Source organism: Belonocnema kinseyi, chromosome 2 (genome assembly GCF_010883055.1).
Source record: "Belonocnema kinseyi isolate 2016_QV_RU_SX_M_011 chromosome 2, B_treatae_v1, whole genome shotgun sequence".
Taxonomy (NCBI): domain Eukaryota; kingdom Metazoa; phylum Arthropoda; class Insecta; order Hymenoptera; family Cynipidae; genus Belonocnema; species Belonocnema kinseyi.
The window spans coordinates 168,268,161-168,287,208 of record NC_046658.1 but is presented as its reverse complement, the minus strand read 5'-3'; the positions used below and the strand labels follow the sequence as shown (position 1 = coordinate 168,287,208).

Sequence of the window (19,048 nt, the reverse complement as noted above, 5' to 3'; positions counted from 1 at the left end):
TTTAAAAAAAACTTTAAAAAAATGGTAGAATTCTTTACTAAATAGTTTCATTTTGATCGAAAAAAGATTAAATTTCTCTTAAACAGATGAAATATTTATGTAAAAAAATTTAATTTTTAATATGAAAAGACCATTTTTTTTTAAAGTATGACTTTTCAATAAAATTGTTAAATTTTCAACCAAACAGTTTCATTTTTATACAAGAAAGATGAAATTTCTTCTGAAAAAAAAACCTTAAAAAAATAGTTCAATTTTCATCCTAAAAAGATTCCAGTTCACTTTTCAAGATCAAAATATAAATTTTCGAACAAAATTTTTTAACAAAATAGTTTAATTCTCTATTAAATTATTGTATTTTTATCCAAAAAAATGCAATATTTTTACCAAAAAACATGATTTTTTTTAAATCATAAAGACCATTTTTCCGAGAAAAAAAAACAGTTTTCACCCAAAAAAGATTTCTGTTGACTTATCAGTAACAAAAACTAAATTTTAAACACAAGGACTTTTTAATTTAAAACCCAAATTTGATTTAAATTTAATGTTACCTTAAATTTTAAACCCAAAAAGACTATTTTTCAACAAGACAGTTCAACTTACAACAAAAAACAAAATAATAAAATTTGTATCTAAAACGATAAATCTGCAGGGAAAGGTTTTTGCGAATTTGCAAAAATTAAACAATTTAAGTACGGACCCTAATTTCTTTCACATCTACTCTAAAATCATTTTATAGACTTACAAGTCAAAATGAAATATTTCAAAACAATAATGAACCCATTATTGTAAAACTCCTTGATTCCCAATTACATTGAAAAATAGTTGCTAAATGCATACAATGCATACAGAAGTTTATAATTTAATATATACAAATATTTAAGATCGAAAAATAAAAGCGAAGGTACATTTGGTGTAAAAATCATCGGAGAAAAAACCTCGTTGATATTAAAATATTTACATCTCGTTCATACAAACTGTGATGTAATTCCGGAACCATTTAACACACATTTACATACTCACACACGTAAATATAGAATATCAATTTCTCACCCCTGCATCAGCAGTCGAGATAAATTTATTATAAATATAAGGACTTTCCTTTTTAAGTTAGAAATTCTTAAGTTTGGGTACTGCAATTTAAGTGGATGGATTCATCGACGGCGAAATGCAGATCTTTTTTTTTCTCCTCCCTATTTTCGTTGAAAAAATAGGCGCTGATTTAAGAATTTAAAAGAGACATTTCCATCAGCTCGCGTATTCTCTTCACGCATAGTTCTGAACCTTCGCCTGCTTCTTTGCTCACCTGCAAAATCAATTTTCAGTTTGACAGATATTTAAATTCGAAATTTTAAATTTTCAATTTTTTAATTTCTCCCCTTTTCCCACTTTTTCCCCTTAACTTTAAGGAATTTTCTCTTTTTTTTACAAGGTTTCGATTCATTTTGATAATACAAATTTCAAATATTTCCCCAAAAATGTATATACTAACTTTGAAGAATTGATAATTTATATATAAAATAATCAATTCAGTAGTTTGTAAATTAGAATCATCTTCATGGGCTTACAGGCCAAAAAGATCTAAAAAAAAAGGAAAAATAAGGGGATTTTTCATGGAAATAGGTGATCTTTAACTCAAAAAATAATTTTTTTTAATTAAAACACATCGAATTTTAATCAAGTAGTTGAATTCTTAACTAAAGAAGACGGATTTTCAAGACAAAATTTAATAGCTGGTATTTCAATAAAAAATATTAAAATTTTTAATTAAAAATAATTTAATTCATCCAAAATTGCGATTTCTCTATGAAATAGTTAAACTTTGAACCAGAAAATATGAAATTACGACGAAAAAGTTAATTTTTTTAACAAATAGTTGAATTTTCAACAAAAAAGTTGATTTTTAACCAAATAATTGCATTTTCAAGTCAGAGACGAATTTTCTACTTAACATTTGTATTTTTAAACTCGTAAATAATAATTTTCAACAAAAAAGTTCCTTTCCAACCATAGTAGTTGAATTTTCAACCCAAAAAGACGATTTTTCAGTAAAACAGTTAAATTTTCAAACAAAAAGGATTAATTTTTCTATAAAAGTGTTTAATTTTTAACAAATTAGTATTTCAACCAAAAAATAATCAGGGTGGCCGTTTTAATCGAAGAAATAAATTCCCGGTCATTTCGCGATTCGCAAACATTTTTCATGGTCAATGAAATTTAAAAAATGAAACACTAAATCTAAACAATTTTCCACTTGAGGTAATAAAAACTGAGCTGCAAATGAAAGCACTCAAAGTGGAACTGTTAAATTTTGAAAATTGAAAATTAAAAGCTTTTAATTAAAAATTTTTTTGTTCAAATGCTCAATAATTTACGCGTATAAAATTGAAGGTATTAACATTTTTCAATATAAAAAATATATAAATCCACGTTATCAAAAAATGTTTAAATTATATAATTTTAAGGAATTTTAAGCTAGAAACGTCAAATATTGGAAAATTGAAAAAGTTTTAACTGAACACTTCTTAAATTACAAATTCAATTATTTTCTTTTTAAATAGTTTAAAAATCCTTGGAAAGCTTTCAAATTTTATTTCAAAATCTTGAGAAATCTATAAGTTGTTTTAAGTTTGTTTTACATTTAAAATGATTTTGGAAATTTTTTCAGAACTTCTAAATATCTGTCAAAATAAATTGAATTTTTTCTATAATTTTCAGAAAATCCTGCAAATTTGAAAAAATTTCTATACAATTTGGATGTATAAATAAAAATTGAACATTTATTATTTGTAGGCGAAATTTGAGTAATTTTAAGAGATATATAGAAGTTTTGAAAAGATTCAAACTTAATGTAAAACTTGAAACGATAGCCCAATATAAAACAAAATGTAGATTTTCGCAGATTTTAAATAAAACAATTAGATTCTTTTTAATAATTGTGAAAGGCTTCAAAACAATAAAAAAAATTTCTTAAGATTCATAGGAAAATTAAAAATAATTTTTCATTTTGAAAAATCATTTTAAGAGATTATTTAAAAAGTTTTTCAAACATTTAATCAAAATTTTTAAAAAAGATTCTAGAAGATTTTAAGAAAACTTTCTAAAATTTGCAAGATGATATCTTTTTAAAACTCATAAATAACTCTTAAAATTTCTCGAATTTTTTCTACAAATGTTCATTTGTAAATTATACATCAAAATTAAAAAATTTTACTTACAAATTAAGCATTTTTCAAATACAGCAATCGAAATTGTAACATTCAAAGTTTAAAGGCTCCTCGAAATTTTAACGATTTCAGGTTTTCTACGTCAAACAACTGAGTTAAAGATTCTTTACTTTTAAATATTTCGTTTCAATTAACTTGTCTTGAATAAAAATTAAAATATTGCTAAATATTCAATAATTAATCTGTTGTTTTTAATTAAAAATTTTTAATTGAATGGATTAAAAATGGAATATTTTAGACTGAAACAATAGTTTAAATTTAATAAAATCCTTTAATTAAGAATATATTATTATGAAGTTATTTTTAGATTGAAAATAATTTATAAATTTTTAGTTACACGTTCACATTTGTTTAAAGTCAAAGACTTTCAAATTGAAACCGTTTAAGTTTTAACGTTCAAATCTGAAAATTCTTAAATTTTGAACTGGTTTAAAATCGTGTTGTCAAATCGTATTTTTTGCACGTTTTATTACTTAAAGTACAGATAAATTTAAAACAATTTATTTATTTATTAAATAAAAATTGTTTTTATCCATAATTTTTAACATCAAAGGCTTTTATTTTTAATTTGTTCAAGTCATTAAGAAAGCAATTAAGCATTTTTTAAATTAAAAATGTAAGCTTAAAAATAAAAATTTTAAATGCAAAATTTTTAAACAAAAAAATTCTAAACCAGAAATTTTTATCGAAAAAAGTAAATTTTCGAAACAGAATCGAATAATTAAGATTTTCCAGAAAAATAGTTAAATTTTGAACTAAAGAAATTAATTTTTAACCATAAAAATCAATTCTTAACCATAGAAGATGATTTTTTTTACGTAATCCGCTTTTTCCCTTAAATTTGAGAAACTTTCTTTTTTACAAGGTTTCGATTCGTTTTGATAATTCAAATTTAAACGCTTAAAATTTCTAGTATTTAAAATAAATATTACATTTTTTTAAATAACAGATGAATTTTTCTACGAAAAAGATGAATTTTAATTTTAAACGATGAATCTTTAACTAAAAAAATCAATATTTTAACAGAACAGTTCAACTTTAAATCAATCAGTTGAATTCCTAACCAAAAAATAATTGAATTTTCAAGTCAAAAAGTATTTTAACTTTTAACCAAGTAGTTAAATTTTCAACTGCAAAAGATAAATTCTGAAAGAAAAATGTAACAGTTGATTGTAGTTTAATTCCACCAAAAAAAAACTTTTCAACAAAATTGTTATAAAAAAAAAATCAGTTAAGAAGGATAAAAAATGTTTACGTATGCTTAAATTTTTAACCCAAAAATATCAATTTTCTGTAAAACAGTTACATTTTCAAACAAAAAAAAATTATTTTCAACCAAGCATTTGCATTTTCAAGTCAAAAAGGCGAATTTTTTACTAAACCTTTGTATTTTTAACACTTAAATAATATTTTTCAACAAAAAAGATAAGTTGCAAGTTCAAACAAAAAGGATGCCTTTTTCTATAAAAGCGTTTAATTTCCAATAAAATAGTTAAATTTTCAACCAAAAATGGGACAGCTGAATTTTCATTTAAAAAAATTAATTCTCAATGAATCTTGATATTTAAAACAAAAAGACTTCAAAAATAAAAAACTCCAAAATTTAAAAATAAAAACAGCTGAAGTCAAAGAAAAAAGACCAAGAAAAAAATGTAAACGAAATTCTCGAATTCTTAGCCAAGAAAAAAAATTCCAAACCAAAAAGACAAATTTTTAACCAATTTCCTGAATTTTTGGCTAAAAAAAATAATAATTTTGAACCAAATAGTCAATTTCACAACAAAAGAGATAAATTGCCAACCAAGAAATTTTTAAAGAAAAAAGGTGAACTTTCGAATAATAATCGAATAGTTAAGATTTTCCAGATAAATAGTTAAATTTTTAACCAAAGAAATTATTTTTTAACTATAAAGATTAATTTTCAAGCCAAAAAATTTGCAACAAAATTCTTTAATTTTTAAGCAATAGATTAAAATTTTTAAGTATGTAAATTGTAGAGGTCAGAGTCCGTTCGATTTTTTTTACGAAATCCGCTTTTTCCATTTTTTCACTTTAAATTTAAAAATTTAAGAAATTTTCTTTTTTACAAGGTTTTAAATCATTTTGATGATACAAATTTCAAATCTTTCCTAAACAATTTGTTTGCTAACTTTGTAGAATTGATAATATATATAAAATAATAATTCAATTCTGTGATTGTAAATTAAAATCAACTTTATGGGCTTTCATGGCAAAAAGCTCTAAAAAGAGAAAAAATAAGGGGATTTTCATGAAAATAGGGGAAAAAATTCTTTTAAATAAAATTAACATATATTAATTCAAATTTAAACTAGAATATTACATTTTCGAATTAACAAATGAATTTTTAACGAAATAATGAAATTTTCAGCCAAAAATATGAATTTTTAACCAAAAATGCAGTTTCAACGAAGAAGATTAATTTTCCACCAAAAAGATAAATTTTAATTTTTAATGATGAATCTTTAACTAAAAAATTAATATTTCTAGCAGCATAAATCAACTTTTAACCATGTAGTTGAATTATTAACCAAAAAATACTTGAAATAAAAATATCTAAATTTTTAATAAAAACAATGTAATTCATCCAAAATTGCGAACTTTCAAAAAAATAGTTATTTCAAAAAATCAGTTAAGAAAGATAAAAAATGTTTGTATTTGCTTGAATTTTCAAGCCAAAAAGGTCGATTTTTTGCAAAACAGTTGAGTTTTTAACAAAAAAATGGATTTTCAATCAGATAATTGAAGTTTCAAGTCAAAAAGACGAATTTTCAACAAAAAAGTTAATTTTCAAACTAAAATAGTTGAATTTTCAACGTAAAAAGACGACTTTTTCACAAAATGATGAATCTTCAACAACAAAAAAAAGAATTTTTAATAAAGCAGCTTAACATTTAACTAAGTAGTTAGATTTTAAACCAAAACAGATGAATTCTCAAAGAAAAATTTAATAAATAATATTTTAAAGAAAAAAAACCCAAAAAGAAGAATTTTCAATAAAAAAAATTGAATTTTAAAACAAAAAGTATGACATTTTCTATAAAATTGTTTAACTTTCAACAAAGTAGTTCGATTTTCAATCAAAAAATAATGTTTTCAAACAAAAATGGGATAGCTGAACTTTTTATCAAAAAAAAGATTAATTCTCAACGAAAAATACAATAATTGATATTTAAAACAAAAATACTTCAAAAATCAAAATGAAAAACACAAAAAGAGTTCAATTCAAATAAAACAGACCAAGAAACAAATGTCAACGGAATTCTTGCAGTTTTGTTCAAGAAAAAAAATTTCAAGGTAAAAAGATAATTTTTGTTTTACAAATTTCTTGAATTTTTGGCTGAAAAAAATTAATTTCAAGTCAAAAAGATCATTTTTCCATCAAACAGTTGAACTTTGAACCACAAAAGATGAATTTTTAAAAATAAAATTAACATATTTTAAATCAAATTTAAGCGCTTCAGATTTAAACCAGAATATTATATTTTCAAGATAGCAGATTAATTTTTAACGAAATAATTAAATTTTCAACCAACAAGATGCATTTTTAAGCAAAAAATGAAATTTCCATTTTAATTTTTAACGATGAATCTTTAACTAAAAAAGTAATTTTTCTAACAGCAGAGTTCAACTTTTAACAAGTAGTTGAATTCTTATCCAAAAAATACTTCAAATAAAAAAAGATATAAATTTTTAATAAAAAACAAAGTAACTCATCCAAAATTGCGACTTTTTAATGAAATAATTGATCTTTCAATTAAAAACACCATTTTAGGTCAAATAAGAAACAAAAATGTCAACCAATTAGTTTAATTTTCAAGAAAATAGTTATTTAAAAAAAAAAAATCAGTTAAGAAAGATAAAAAATGTTTCTATTTGTTTGAATTTTCAAGCCAAAAAAGATCAATTTTTTGCAAAACAGTTTAATTTTTAACAAAAAAATTGATTTTCAATCAAATAATTGAATTTTCAAGTCAAAAAGACGAATTTTCAATAAAAAAGTTAATTTCCAAATTAAAATAGTTGAATTTTCAACGTAAAAAGACGACTTTTTCACAAAATTATGAATCTTCAACAAAAAAAAAAAAACTTTTAATAAAGATTCGCAAAGAAAAATTTAATAATTGATATTTTAAAGAAAAAAAAACCCAAAAAGACGAATTTTCAACAAAACAGTTGAATTTTAAAACAAAAAGTATGACTTTTTCTATAAAAGTGTTTAATTTTCAACAAAGTATTTAAATTTTCAACCAAAAAATAATGTTTTCAACCAAACAAGGAAAAAAATGTCAAGCCAAAAAGGTGAATTTTTAAGAAATTTCTTCAATTCTTGTAAAAAAAAAATTAATTTGGAAACCAAATCGTTAATTTTACAACCAAAAAGATAAATTGTTATTCAAAAAATGTTTAACTAAAAAAGGTAAATTTTCGAATAAATATGGAATATTCAATAAAAATAGTTATATTTTTAGTTTAAAAAAAAATGAACAAAAAAATAATTTTCAAAAAAATAGTTACCTTTGCATCCCAAATGATGATTTTTCACAAAAAATAATGAATCTTTAACTAGTATAACTAAATTTGTAACCATTAAGATTAATTTCTACTAAAAAAAATGAATTTCTACCAAGAAACACGAAGTTTCTACTAAAAAAGTTATTTTTTCAACCAGAAAATTCAAAAGATCCATTATTAATTTAAAAAATTAATATTCAACCAAAGGATGCATCGAATAATTTAGATTTTCCAGGAAAATAGTTATATTTTAAACTTTTTTTATAAAAGTGTTTAATTTCCAACAAAATAATTAGATTTTCAATAAAAAAATAATGTTTTCAGCCAAAAATGGGACGGCTAAATTTTCATTAAAAAAGATTAATTCTAATAAATATGGAATATTCAATCAAAATAGTTATATTTTTAGTTAAAAAAAAATTAACAAAAAAATAATTTTCAAAAAAATAGTTACCTTTTCATACAAAATGATGATTTTTCACAAAAAATAATGAATCTTTAACTAGTATAACTAAATTTGCAACCATTAAGATTAATTTTTACTAAAAAAAAAAAAATTTCTACCAAAAAAGACGAATTTCCAACTCAAAAAGTTATTTTTTCAACCAGAAAATTGAAAAGATTCATTATTAATTTAAAAAAATAATTAACCAAAGGTTGGTTGATATTTAAAACAAAAACACTTCAAAAATCATAAACAAAAACGAAACCTTGCGCCAACGAATTTCTTGAATTTTTAGCAAAAAAAAAATAATAATTTCAAACCAAAAAGATGAATTTTTAACAAATTTCTTGGATTTCTTCCTGAAAAAAAATTAATGTTGAACCAAATAGTAAACTTTATAACCAAAAATATAAATTGCAAACTAAAACATTTCTAACTAAAAAAGGTGAATTGTCGAATAAAAATCGGATAATTAAGATTTTGAGCTATAAATATTAAATTACAACCATAAGAGATGGATTTTTAACAAAATACATCAATTTTCAACCCAATCCTGAAATTTTCAAACCAAAAAGATAAATTTGCAACCAAAATAGAGAATTTTGAAGAAATTAGTTGAAATTTCAAGAAATATATTTATCACCGAAAAAATTTAAATTGTAAATCAAAAACAGGTGAATTATTCCACCGATTTTTCAAAACTGACTAAAAAAATGTTGTAAACAGAAGAATGATTAAAAATCTTGATAAGAAAAAAGCGCTACAAATAGAGGGCACTTTCATTCGAAATTCACAAAATACACATAAAATAAATAAAGTTTTCAATAATAAATTCAAAAATCCCCTTTCAATACCCATTTTTTCTTTGGAAAAATACCCTTTTTTCTGAAAAAAATCCCCATTTTTACTAGAATTAAACTATAAAACGGCTATGATCCCTAAAAACAAAAACACCCAGTAATTTAATTAATCAGGCTGCAACATTACCAAACAAAAATTTAAAAATCCATGAGGGAGGCCAGGAATTATGTCGAGAGTGATTGAATTTCCGAGATTCTTGAGCTTTTTTGCAAACATTACACAGTCGTCGAGACAAGGATCCAATTCTACAGTCTGAAAAAAAAACGAAATCAGTTATAAATGCTTTAAAATTAGAATTGATTCAAACTCCTGTAAAAAAAAAAAACAATCCAACGACCAAATTTTTCCACAGCGAACAAAACAAAAAAAAATCCTATTGTAATCTGAAAAATTGAAACAAAAATTATAAATAAATAATTATCTCACATAAATAAAAAATGAGAATTTTCGTCTTTTTTATTTTTATCAACATCAAACTACAATAAAGAATAAAAAATAAAATTTTTTATTGTAATTTGATGATAATAAAAATAAAAAAGAAGGAAGGGGATGTGGTTGGCTGCCTTCTCATTTTTCTTTCCTCTTTTTTATTTTTGTCCGAAAATTATTTATTTATAATTTTTGAAAAAAATGTTTAGATTACAATAGGATTTTTGTTTTTGTTTATTTGTTGTGGTCCAAATTTGGTCGTTGGATTCTTGTTTTTTTTTTTTTTTTAAACAAGAGTTTGCATCAATTTGATTATTGGACGTTAAATAGGATTTTTAATTTAGATTTTAATCTAATTTAAATTTCTTAAATTTTAAAATCAGAAATTTTTTCGAATTAAAAAAATAAATGTAGTATTTACCAGAATTTTCACGGGTGGAAATTTTCTGAGGAGATTATCGGATGCAAGATAAGGACTCAATAGAGGATCTCGAGGCACACTGAATACAAATTCCTCGAGTGGATTAATTTCTTCTTCATTGAACGTTTCCCCGTTGGTTTTTGTACTGTTCCATCCAAAGAGAGACCAGGATTTTGATTTTGACTCCTCATTGTCCTTATCTTTGTTGCCATTTAAAACGGGAAAAGAAGAACGCAGACTGGAATTTTTGTAGAGGTTTAAAAACCTCGTTATGTATTCTTGGGACTTTGCTTCTTTCTCTTCTGGAACTTCGGGTCCTGAAATTTTTTCTCATTATTATTCGAAACTATAATTATAAAGGGGGGAAAAATTGTAAAATTATATGAGCTCACAGGGAAAGTAATTTTTCAGGAAAATAGGGAAATAATAGGATAATATATTTTTTTAATCAAATTAATTTAAGCATGATTTTGAATTTAATTAAATTTTTTTTTAATTCTAAAATTTCAAGTAGAAATGTATTGTAAATTTTAAAAAAATAGATAAATTTGCAATAAAAAATCGAATTTTGAATCAAAATATTAAATTTTGAACCAAACAGGTGACAGTCTTCACAGTACCTATTGTCGTCAAAAAAGGTGAATATAGGTGACATTTTTTTTCTAAAATAGGTGATAAACAAATTTTTAATTTCCACTGAGAATTAATTTTCAAATAAAAAAAGGAAAAACTTTTTTTTTACAAAACCATTTAATTGTTTACAGCATAGTTAAATCCGTTACCAAATTGTTGATTTTTCAAACAAAAAAGATAAATAGTCTGAATTTTTAAACCATAAAAGTTCAATTTTTGACCAAAAAATTAAGCAGATGAATTTCTACTGAGAAAAATTAATTTTCAATTAAAACAACAACGATAAAAACGAATTTTCTACAAAAAAGTTTAATTTTATACTAAATTTTTTTATTTTCAACAAAATAGTTTAATCCTCAAGAATGAAAAATAATGTTAAGCAAATTGTAGAATTTTCAAAAAAAAAAAAGATTATTGTTTATCAAAAAATTTTATAGTTGATATTTCCATTACAAAACTTTAATAAAAAATAAAAAAACAGTTGGATTTGACGAAAGAGTATATATTTTCTACATGACTAGATTTTGACCAAAAAAAAGTTGATTTTCTACCAAAAAAAAAGACGAATTTTCAACAAAAATAAAACATCATTTTTTAACCAAAATGTAGAATTTTTAACAAAAAATAGAGTAGATAAATTTTCATTGATAATGAATTTTCTACAAAACAGTTTAATTTTATAGCAATTTGTTGAATTTTCAAGCCTAAAAGCCTAATTCTCTATCAAACAATTTAATTTTAAAAACAAGAACATTAATGAATAATTTTTTCGGTTTAAACTTCTACTTTTTGGATACAAATTCTACCATTTAGTTAAAGATTTAACTATTTTATTTAAAACTAAAGTCTTTTGTTAAAAACTAATCGTTTTTGGGCGAAAAATTATATTGTTTGGCAGAAAATTCATTTTTATTATTGAAAATCCATATTTTTTGGTTGAACATTCATCTTCTTTGATTAAAAATTAATTCTTTTTATTTGAAAAGTCTATTATTGTATTTTTGTTTAATAAATAATCTCTTTTACTTAAAAAACATACTTTTGTGAAAATTCAACGATTTTTTTGAAAAAGTCATCGTTTTTGGTGTTTAGTTTAAAATTCTACAAATTGTTTGACAGTTTACTTATTTGATTGAAAATTGAACTAGGTTCTTAAAAAGTCACCTTTTTTTTTAATTAACCTCCTGGTTCAAAAAATCTATTTCGATTAAAAGTTAGTTCTTTTTATCAAAAACAAAAAAAAACAAAAAGTATTATAATCCTTTTTCAGAATTAATCTGAATTCAACTATTTTGTTAAAAAGTCATATTTTTTTGTCGCATATTGATACTTTTTGTATTCAAAATTCTCTTTTACTTTAAAAATCGTCTTATTGGGTGGAAAATTCAACTATTTGCTAAAAACAAATATCAACTTTTGGCTGAAAATTCATCTCTTGGTTCAAAATTCTACTATTTGGTTGAAAATTTAACTGTTTTTTTTAAAGTCATCTTCTTTGATTAAAAAAGGATCCTTTTTGATTGAAAGCTAATTATTTTTATTTGAAAAAAAAAATTTTTATTTTATAATTAATTTAAATGCAACTCTTCCTGGCAGAATTTAAATTTTTTATTTGTTTGAAAATTCAATCATTTTGTTCAAGATTCGTCGATTAGGAAAGTGTAATAAAAACTGTGTTTGTTGTGCAAGTTGTAATTTGGAATAAAATTGTACTTTTTCAACTGAAAAAAGGTGAAAAATTCCTAAAATAGGTGACAAAAGGTGACAAAACTGAAAATAGGTGACAAAAGGTGAATAGGTGACACTCTGTGATGACTGAGATGAATTTCCAACAAAAATCATGAATCTTCAAATTAGAATAGTTGAATTTTCAGTAACAAGATTTAATTTTAATTATTTTATTGACAAAATAGTTTAATTCTCAACCAAAGAGATGAATTTTCTACCAAAATTGTTCAACTTTCAGCAAAAAAGAATAAATTTTAACATAATTGTACAATTTTCAACCAAGTAAAAAACTTTTTAAAATGAATTAACTTTCGACCAAAAATAGTTTAATTTTTAACAAAAGAGAGGAAATTTCTACCAAAAGAGATGAATTTTCAACTAAAATTATGAATCTTTAAATTAAAATAGTTACATTTTTTAGAAACAAAATTTAATTTTAAACAAATAAACTATTATTTAAGAAAACTGTTTAATTTTGTACCAAAGAGATGAATTTTCTACCAAAAAGATGAATTTAAAACTAAAATGATGAGTCTTCCACTGGAATAGTAAAAAAATTTCAGTTAAAAACAATAATTCTCTATAAAAAAAAAACATTCAACTTGAATTGCAAAATAATTAAATTTCGACAAAAAATAATTTAATTTTACATAAAAAAGTCAAATTCAACCAATAAAGACTTATTTTCAACAAAATAATTTAATTATTAATTCAAACATATAATTATTCATTAAAACAATTAAATTTTAAACAAAAACGTTGATTTACAAAAAAAAAAGTTATATCGAAAGCAAATAATTCAATTTTCCAAACAAAAATATAAATTTTCTACAAAAAAAATTAATTTCTAAACCAAAAGAGGGATTTTCAACAAAATAGTTCAATGTTTACCCCCCCCCCCCCAACTTCCATAAAACAATTTAATTTTCAACATAAAACTTAATTTTCAACCAAATTGTTAAATTTTCGACCCAAAAATATAAATGTCAATCAAAAAAGTTAATTTTTTACCAAATACTTGAATTATCAATACAAAAATATGAATTTTCAAACAAATTGTTAAAATTTCAAACCAAAAAGACCAACTTTCTACAAAAATGCTAAATTTTTAACCCGAAAATATGCATTTGCAACTAAAATATTTATTTCTAAAAAAAAACGAATATTCAACTTTCATTACAAAATAATTAAATTTTTTATAAAAAAGTTAAGTTCAACAAAATAATATAATTATCAATCCAAAAATATGATTTTTCATTAAAACAATTAAATTTACAACAAAAAAGTTGAGTCGCAAAAAAAAAGTTAATTCGAAACCAAATAGTTGAATTTAAAAAAAAAATTAATTTCCAACCCAAAAGAATAATTTTAAACCCAAAAATATGAATTTTCAACTAAAATGATGAATCTTTAACTGAACCAGTAAACTTTTCAGATAAAAAATTAATTTTCTATAAAAAAATCGAACATTCAACTTTAATAACAAAATAATTAAATTTTAACCAAAAATTAATAGAACTGTAGAAAAAAAACAATTAAAATCAATCAAATAAGACTAATTTTCAACAACAACAAATTAAATTTTCAGTCCGAAAATGTGAATTTTTAACAAAAAAGTTAATTTGCAACCAAATAGTTGCATTTTCAACCAAAATAGTTGATTTTCAAAAAAAAATTACAGTTCATCTTTTTTTTTGGTAGAAATTTCCTCTCTTTGGTTAAAAATTAAACTATTTCTGGTTGAAAGTTAATTCATTTTTTAGAGTTTTTTACTTGGTTGAAAATAGTACAATTTTGTTCAAATTTATTCTTTTTTCTTGAAAGTTGAACTATTTTGGTAGAAAATTCATCTTTCTACAGCTCATCTTTTTACATTAGAAATATTGCATCTTTCTTGGATAAAAATGAAACTGTTTTTTTTTTTATTTTAACTATTTCCTAGAAAATTTACTTTTTGTTTAAAATACGTATTTTTGTGTTGAAAAGTCACTTAAAATCTTTTTGAAAGAAAATTTAACTCTTTTTTTTGAAAACTTCTCTTTTTAATTTAAAAACTCACCCATTTCAGTAGAATTTTCATTTTTCTCGGACAAAAATGCAACTGTTTGGTTGCGAATTTAACAATCTCGCTAAAATATCAGACTTTTTGGTTGAAAATTTAACTATTTCGTAGAAAATTTAATTTTTGTTTTAAATTTACATTTGGGTGTTGAAAAATGAACTGAAATCTTACCTGGATAAAAGTTCAGCTTAAATTTTTTAAAATATTTTTTATTAAAAATTTGCAATTATTTGATAAAAAAATTCAACTATTATTTTAACTTCATCCTTTTTGGTCGAAAATTCAACAATTTTTTTTAATATATATTTTTTTTAAATATAAATTTATCTGTTTTAAGCGAAATTTCATCTTTTTTTGTATAAAAATGCAAGTAGTCAACAATTTTATCAAAAATTTATCCTTTTTGGGTAAAAATTCGTTTTTTGGAATGAAAATTGAATTATTTTCATAGAAACTTATCTCTTGTTTAAAAATTCATATTTTATTGTGAAAAGTCAACTAAAATCTTTTTTAACTGAAAATTGAACTATTTTTTTGAAAATTTATATTTTTGAATTTAAAAATTCACATGTCTTAGTAGAAATTTAATTTTTCGCGAAAATTCAACTTTTTGGTAACAAATTATTCTTCTTTGCTTGAGTATCCAACTATTTTGTTTTAGAAATTTGGTTCATTCACTTTCTTAAGAAATAATCCTTTTGGTTGAAGATTAATCTTTTTAAATTGAAAATTCAACTACTTGGGTACAAATTAAACTACACTGTTAAAAATTAATTTTTTTTCTTGAACTCTTTAATTAAAAATCCTTTCTTTTGTTGTTCAAAATCAATTTTTGAACTGAAAATGCAACTTGTCCATTTTTTAAGTTTGATCTTTTTTAGTTGAGAGTTCTCCTTTCTTGATAAAAAAATAATAATTTTCTTCATTTGAAATTTAATTTTCATTGTGTAAAAATGCATCAGTTTCGTAAAAAATTAATTTTTTGTCTGAAATATAAACTTTGACACTTTTTTGTTGGAAATTGGGTCTTTTTAGGTAAAAAATTGAACAATTATGTGAAAACTTGAAATATTTTCTTAAAAGTTCAAGTATTTTGTTAAAAGTGGACAAACCTTGAGCACCATCAACATCAGCTAAACTGACGGAGTTCAAAGTAGAGTCGGAAGGTAGAGATGCAATTTTTGGGCCATCGTCATCTCCATTAGGACTCAGAGCAAGAGCGATCAGATCACTTTCACTAATTTCCGCAAAAGATTCCGTTTCGGATTTTAAATTTTCATCATCTTCCAAATTTTCCCTGCAAATTTTTTCTTTTATTTATTTATTTCCAATTTTTTTTTGTTCTGTCATCATATCATATTAGATGAAATTGAGAATTTCGACTCACGCTGATAATTTTTTTGGATTTCCTGCTGCATAGGCCTTCAAACATCTCATCATGAAACCAAATGGCAACAAAGGGTCTGTGAGACAAAGCAAACGAGCTGGAGAAGCAACAAATTCAACCCAAACGGGAGCGTAAGCCATAAAAATTCCATCTGGTCTTCGAATGTTTAATTCAAAACATCGTAGGGTCGTTCCTAAACTTAAGTTGGCGCCCGCTGAATCTCCTAATAATAATTAATTTATTAATAAATAATTTAAAACTTAATTAAGAGACTATTCTAGATTTATAGGATATTAATTTTTACAATTGTTATTAACGGATTTGTCGAAAATATCGAAAAACATGCCAGGCCTCAGTGTCACTTCAGAGATAAAAAATAATGTGTCACAAATTTGAAATAATAGTGTGAAAATAGTGTCATCAAATTTTTTCAGTATTCAACTTATCACTATTTTGTTAAATACAACAATTTCGTTAAAAATTCCTATTTTTGAATTAAAAATTCAATAATTTTCGTAAAAACTTATTTCTTCTTTAAAAAATCATATTTTCATTTTTTTAATAAAAATGCAATTTTTTAGTTGAAAATTCTTCTTCTTTGCTTCAGTATTTTAGTATTCCATTTTTTCCGTAGAAATGTATTTTTTGTTTCAAAATTCGTATTTTGACATTGAAAAGTCAACTGGAATCTTTTTTTGATGAAAATTCAACTATTTTTTTATATATTTTTTTTTAAATAAAAATTCATCTGTTTTAAGAGAAATTTGATCAATTTTTGGATAACAATGCAACTATTTTGTTAAAAATTCTTCTCTTTGGAATGAAAATTCAATTATTTTTGTAAAAACTTATTTCTTGCTGAAAAATTCATGTTTTGATCGTTTAAAAACAACTGAAATCTTTTTTAACAGAAAGTTCAACTATTTTTTTAAATTTATTTTTTCTTTCAAAATCCATCTGTTTTATTGCAAAATTCATTTTTAAAAATAAAAATGCAAATATTTATGTTACAACTTATTATTCTTTACTTCAGTACTCTAGAATTGAATTTTTTTCGTAGAAATGTATTTTTGGTTTCAAAATTCATATTTTGACATTGAAAAGTCAACTGGAATATTTTTTGAATGAAAATTCAACTATTTAAAAAAAAAAATTTAATAAAAATTCATCTGTTTTAAGAGAAATTTTATCATTTTTTGGATAAAAATGCAACTAGTTAATAGAGAATTCAACTATTTTGTTAAAAATTCGTCTTTTTGGACTGAAAATTAAACTATTTTTTTGGAAATTTAACTTTTTGCTGTAAAAATTTATCTATTTTAGTTGAAATTTCGTATCAAAATTCGTATTTTGACATTAAATAGTCAAATGATATCTTGTTTTGATGAAAATTCAACTATTTTTAACAAATATTTAAAAAAAATATAAATTCATCTGTTTTAAGAGAAATTTCATCAATTTTTGGATAAAAATGCAACTATTTCGTTAAAAATTCGTCTTTTTGGAATGAAAATTCAATTATTTTTGTAAAAACTTATTTCTTGTTGAAAAATTCATGTTTTGATCGCTTCAAATCAACTGAAATCTCTTTCAACAGAAAATTCAACTATTTTTTTAAATTTATTTTTTGCTTTCAAAATCCATCTGTCTTATAGCAAAATTTATTTTTTAAAATAAAAATGCAAATTTTTAGATACAACTTGTTATTCTTTACTTCAGTACTCTAGAATTGAATTTTTTTCGTAGAAATGTATTTTTGGTTTCAAAATTCGTATTTTGACATTGAAAAGACAAACTGGCATCTTTTTTGGATGAAAATTCAACTATTTTTTAAATATATATTTTTTAAAAATAAAAATTCATCTGTTTTAAGAGGAACTTAATCATTTGTTTAATAAAAATGAAACTTTTTAGTTAAAAATTAATCTTCTTTGCTTTAATATTTTAATATTGAATTTTTTGCAAAGAAATGTATTTTTTGTTTCAAAATTCATATTTTCACATTAAAAAGTCAACTGGCATCTTTTTTGGATGAAAATTCAAATATTTGTAAAAATATTTTTTTCTTTTAATCTAAATTCATCTGTTTTAAGAGAAATTTAATTTTTTTGATAAAAATGCAACTAGTTAACAGAGAATTCAACTATTTTGTTAAAAATTCGCCTTTTTTAATTACAAATACAATTAGTTTTGTAAAAACTTATTTCTTGTTTAAGACTTCATATTTTGATCGTTTAAAATCAAATGAAATCTTTTTTACACAGAAAATTCAACTATTTTTATGGAAATTTATCTTTTTGTTAAAAATTCATCGGTTTTAATTAAAATTTAATTTTTTTAATGAAAATGGAACTTTTTAGTTGAAAATTCTTCTTCTTTCAACTTATTTTCAAAATCTTCTCATAGTAATTAATTATTTTTTAGAAACATATTTTTTGTTTCAAAATTTATATTTTGACACTGAAATGTCAACTGAAATCTTTTTTTTTGTTGTTGTTATGAAAATTCAACTATTAAAAAAAAAATTTTTTTAAATAAAAATTCATCTGTTTTAAGAGAAATTCCATCCTTTTTTGATAAAAATGTAACTAATTAATAGAGAATTCAAATACTTTGTGAAAAATTCATCTTTTTGAATTGAAAATTAATTTTTTTTTTAAATTTATTTCTTGTTTAAAAATTCATATTTTAATCGTTTAAAATCAACTGAAATCGTTTTAAAAAGAAATTTTTTTTGGAAATGTATCTTTTCGCTTTAAAAATTCATCTGTTTTAGTGGAAACTTCATTTTTTAAATGAAAATGCAACTTTTTAATTAAAAATTCTTCTTCTTTACTTCAGTATTTAGTATTAATTTTTTTCGAGTAATGTATTTTTTGTTTTAGAATTCATGTTTTGAAATTAAAAAGACAACTGGAATCTTTTTTGGATGAAAATGCAATTTTTTTGTTTTGTAATCAAAATGTATTTTTTTAAGAGAAATTTCATCACTTATTTTATACAAATGTAACCAGTTGGTGGAGAATTCAAATATTTTTTTGGAAATTTATCTTTTTGCTTTGAAAATTCAGCTATTTTAGTAGAAATATAATTTTTTAAATAAAAATGCAACTTTTTGGATGAAAATTATTCTTCTTTGCTTGAGTATTTAATATTGATTTTTTTCGTAGAATTGTTTTTTTTTTCAAAATTCATGTTTTGACATTGAAAAGTCAACTGGAATCTTTTTCGAATGAAAATTCAACTATTTTTTTCCATATGTAAAAAAAAATAAAAATTCATATGTTTTAAAAGAAATTTAATCTTTTTTATTCATAATGTGTCC

The 19,048-nt window shown here is 22.2% G+C and overlaps 1 protein-coding gene across 1 annotated transcript in view; it reads right to left on the bottom strand.

The window, feature by feature from the left end:
* Positions 1–973: 973 nt before the first annotated feature.
* Positions 974–19,048, bottom strand: part of LOC117183064 (hormone-sensitive lipase) — a 45,679-nt gene continuing 27,604 nt past the window's right edge. The window contains exons 6-10 of the mRNA XM_033376220.1: positions 15,724–15,946; positions 15,449–15,633; positions 9,914–10,230; positions 9,190–9,315; positions 974–1,303 (exon numbers count right to left, since the gene is read on the bottom strand). Coding sequence (XP_033232111.1) covers positions 1,220–1,303; positions 9,190–9,315; positions 9,914–10,230; positions 15,449–15,633; positions 15,724–15,946 — 935 coding nt within the window. The 3' untranslated portion in view covers positions 974–1,219. The remainder of the gene's footprint in view (positions 1,304–9,189; positions 9,316–9,913; positions 10,231–15,448; positions 15,634–15,723; positions 15,947–19,048) is intronic.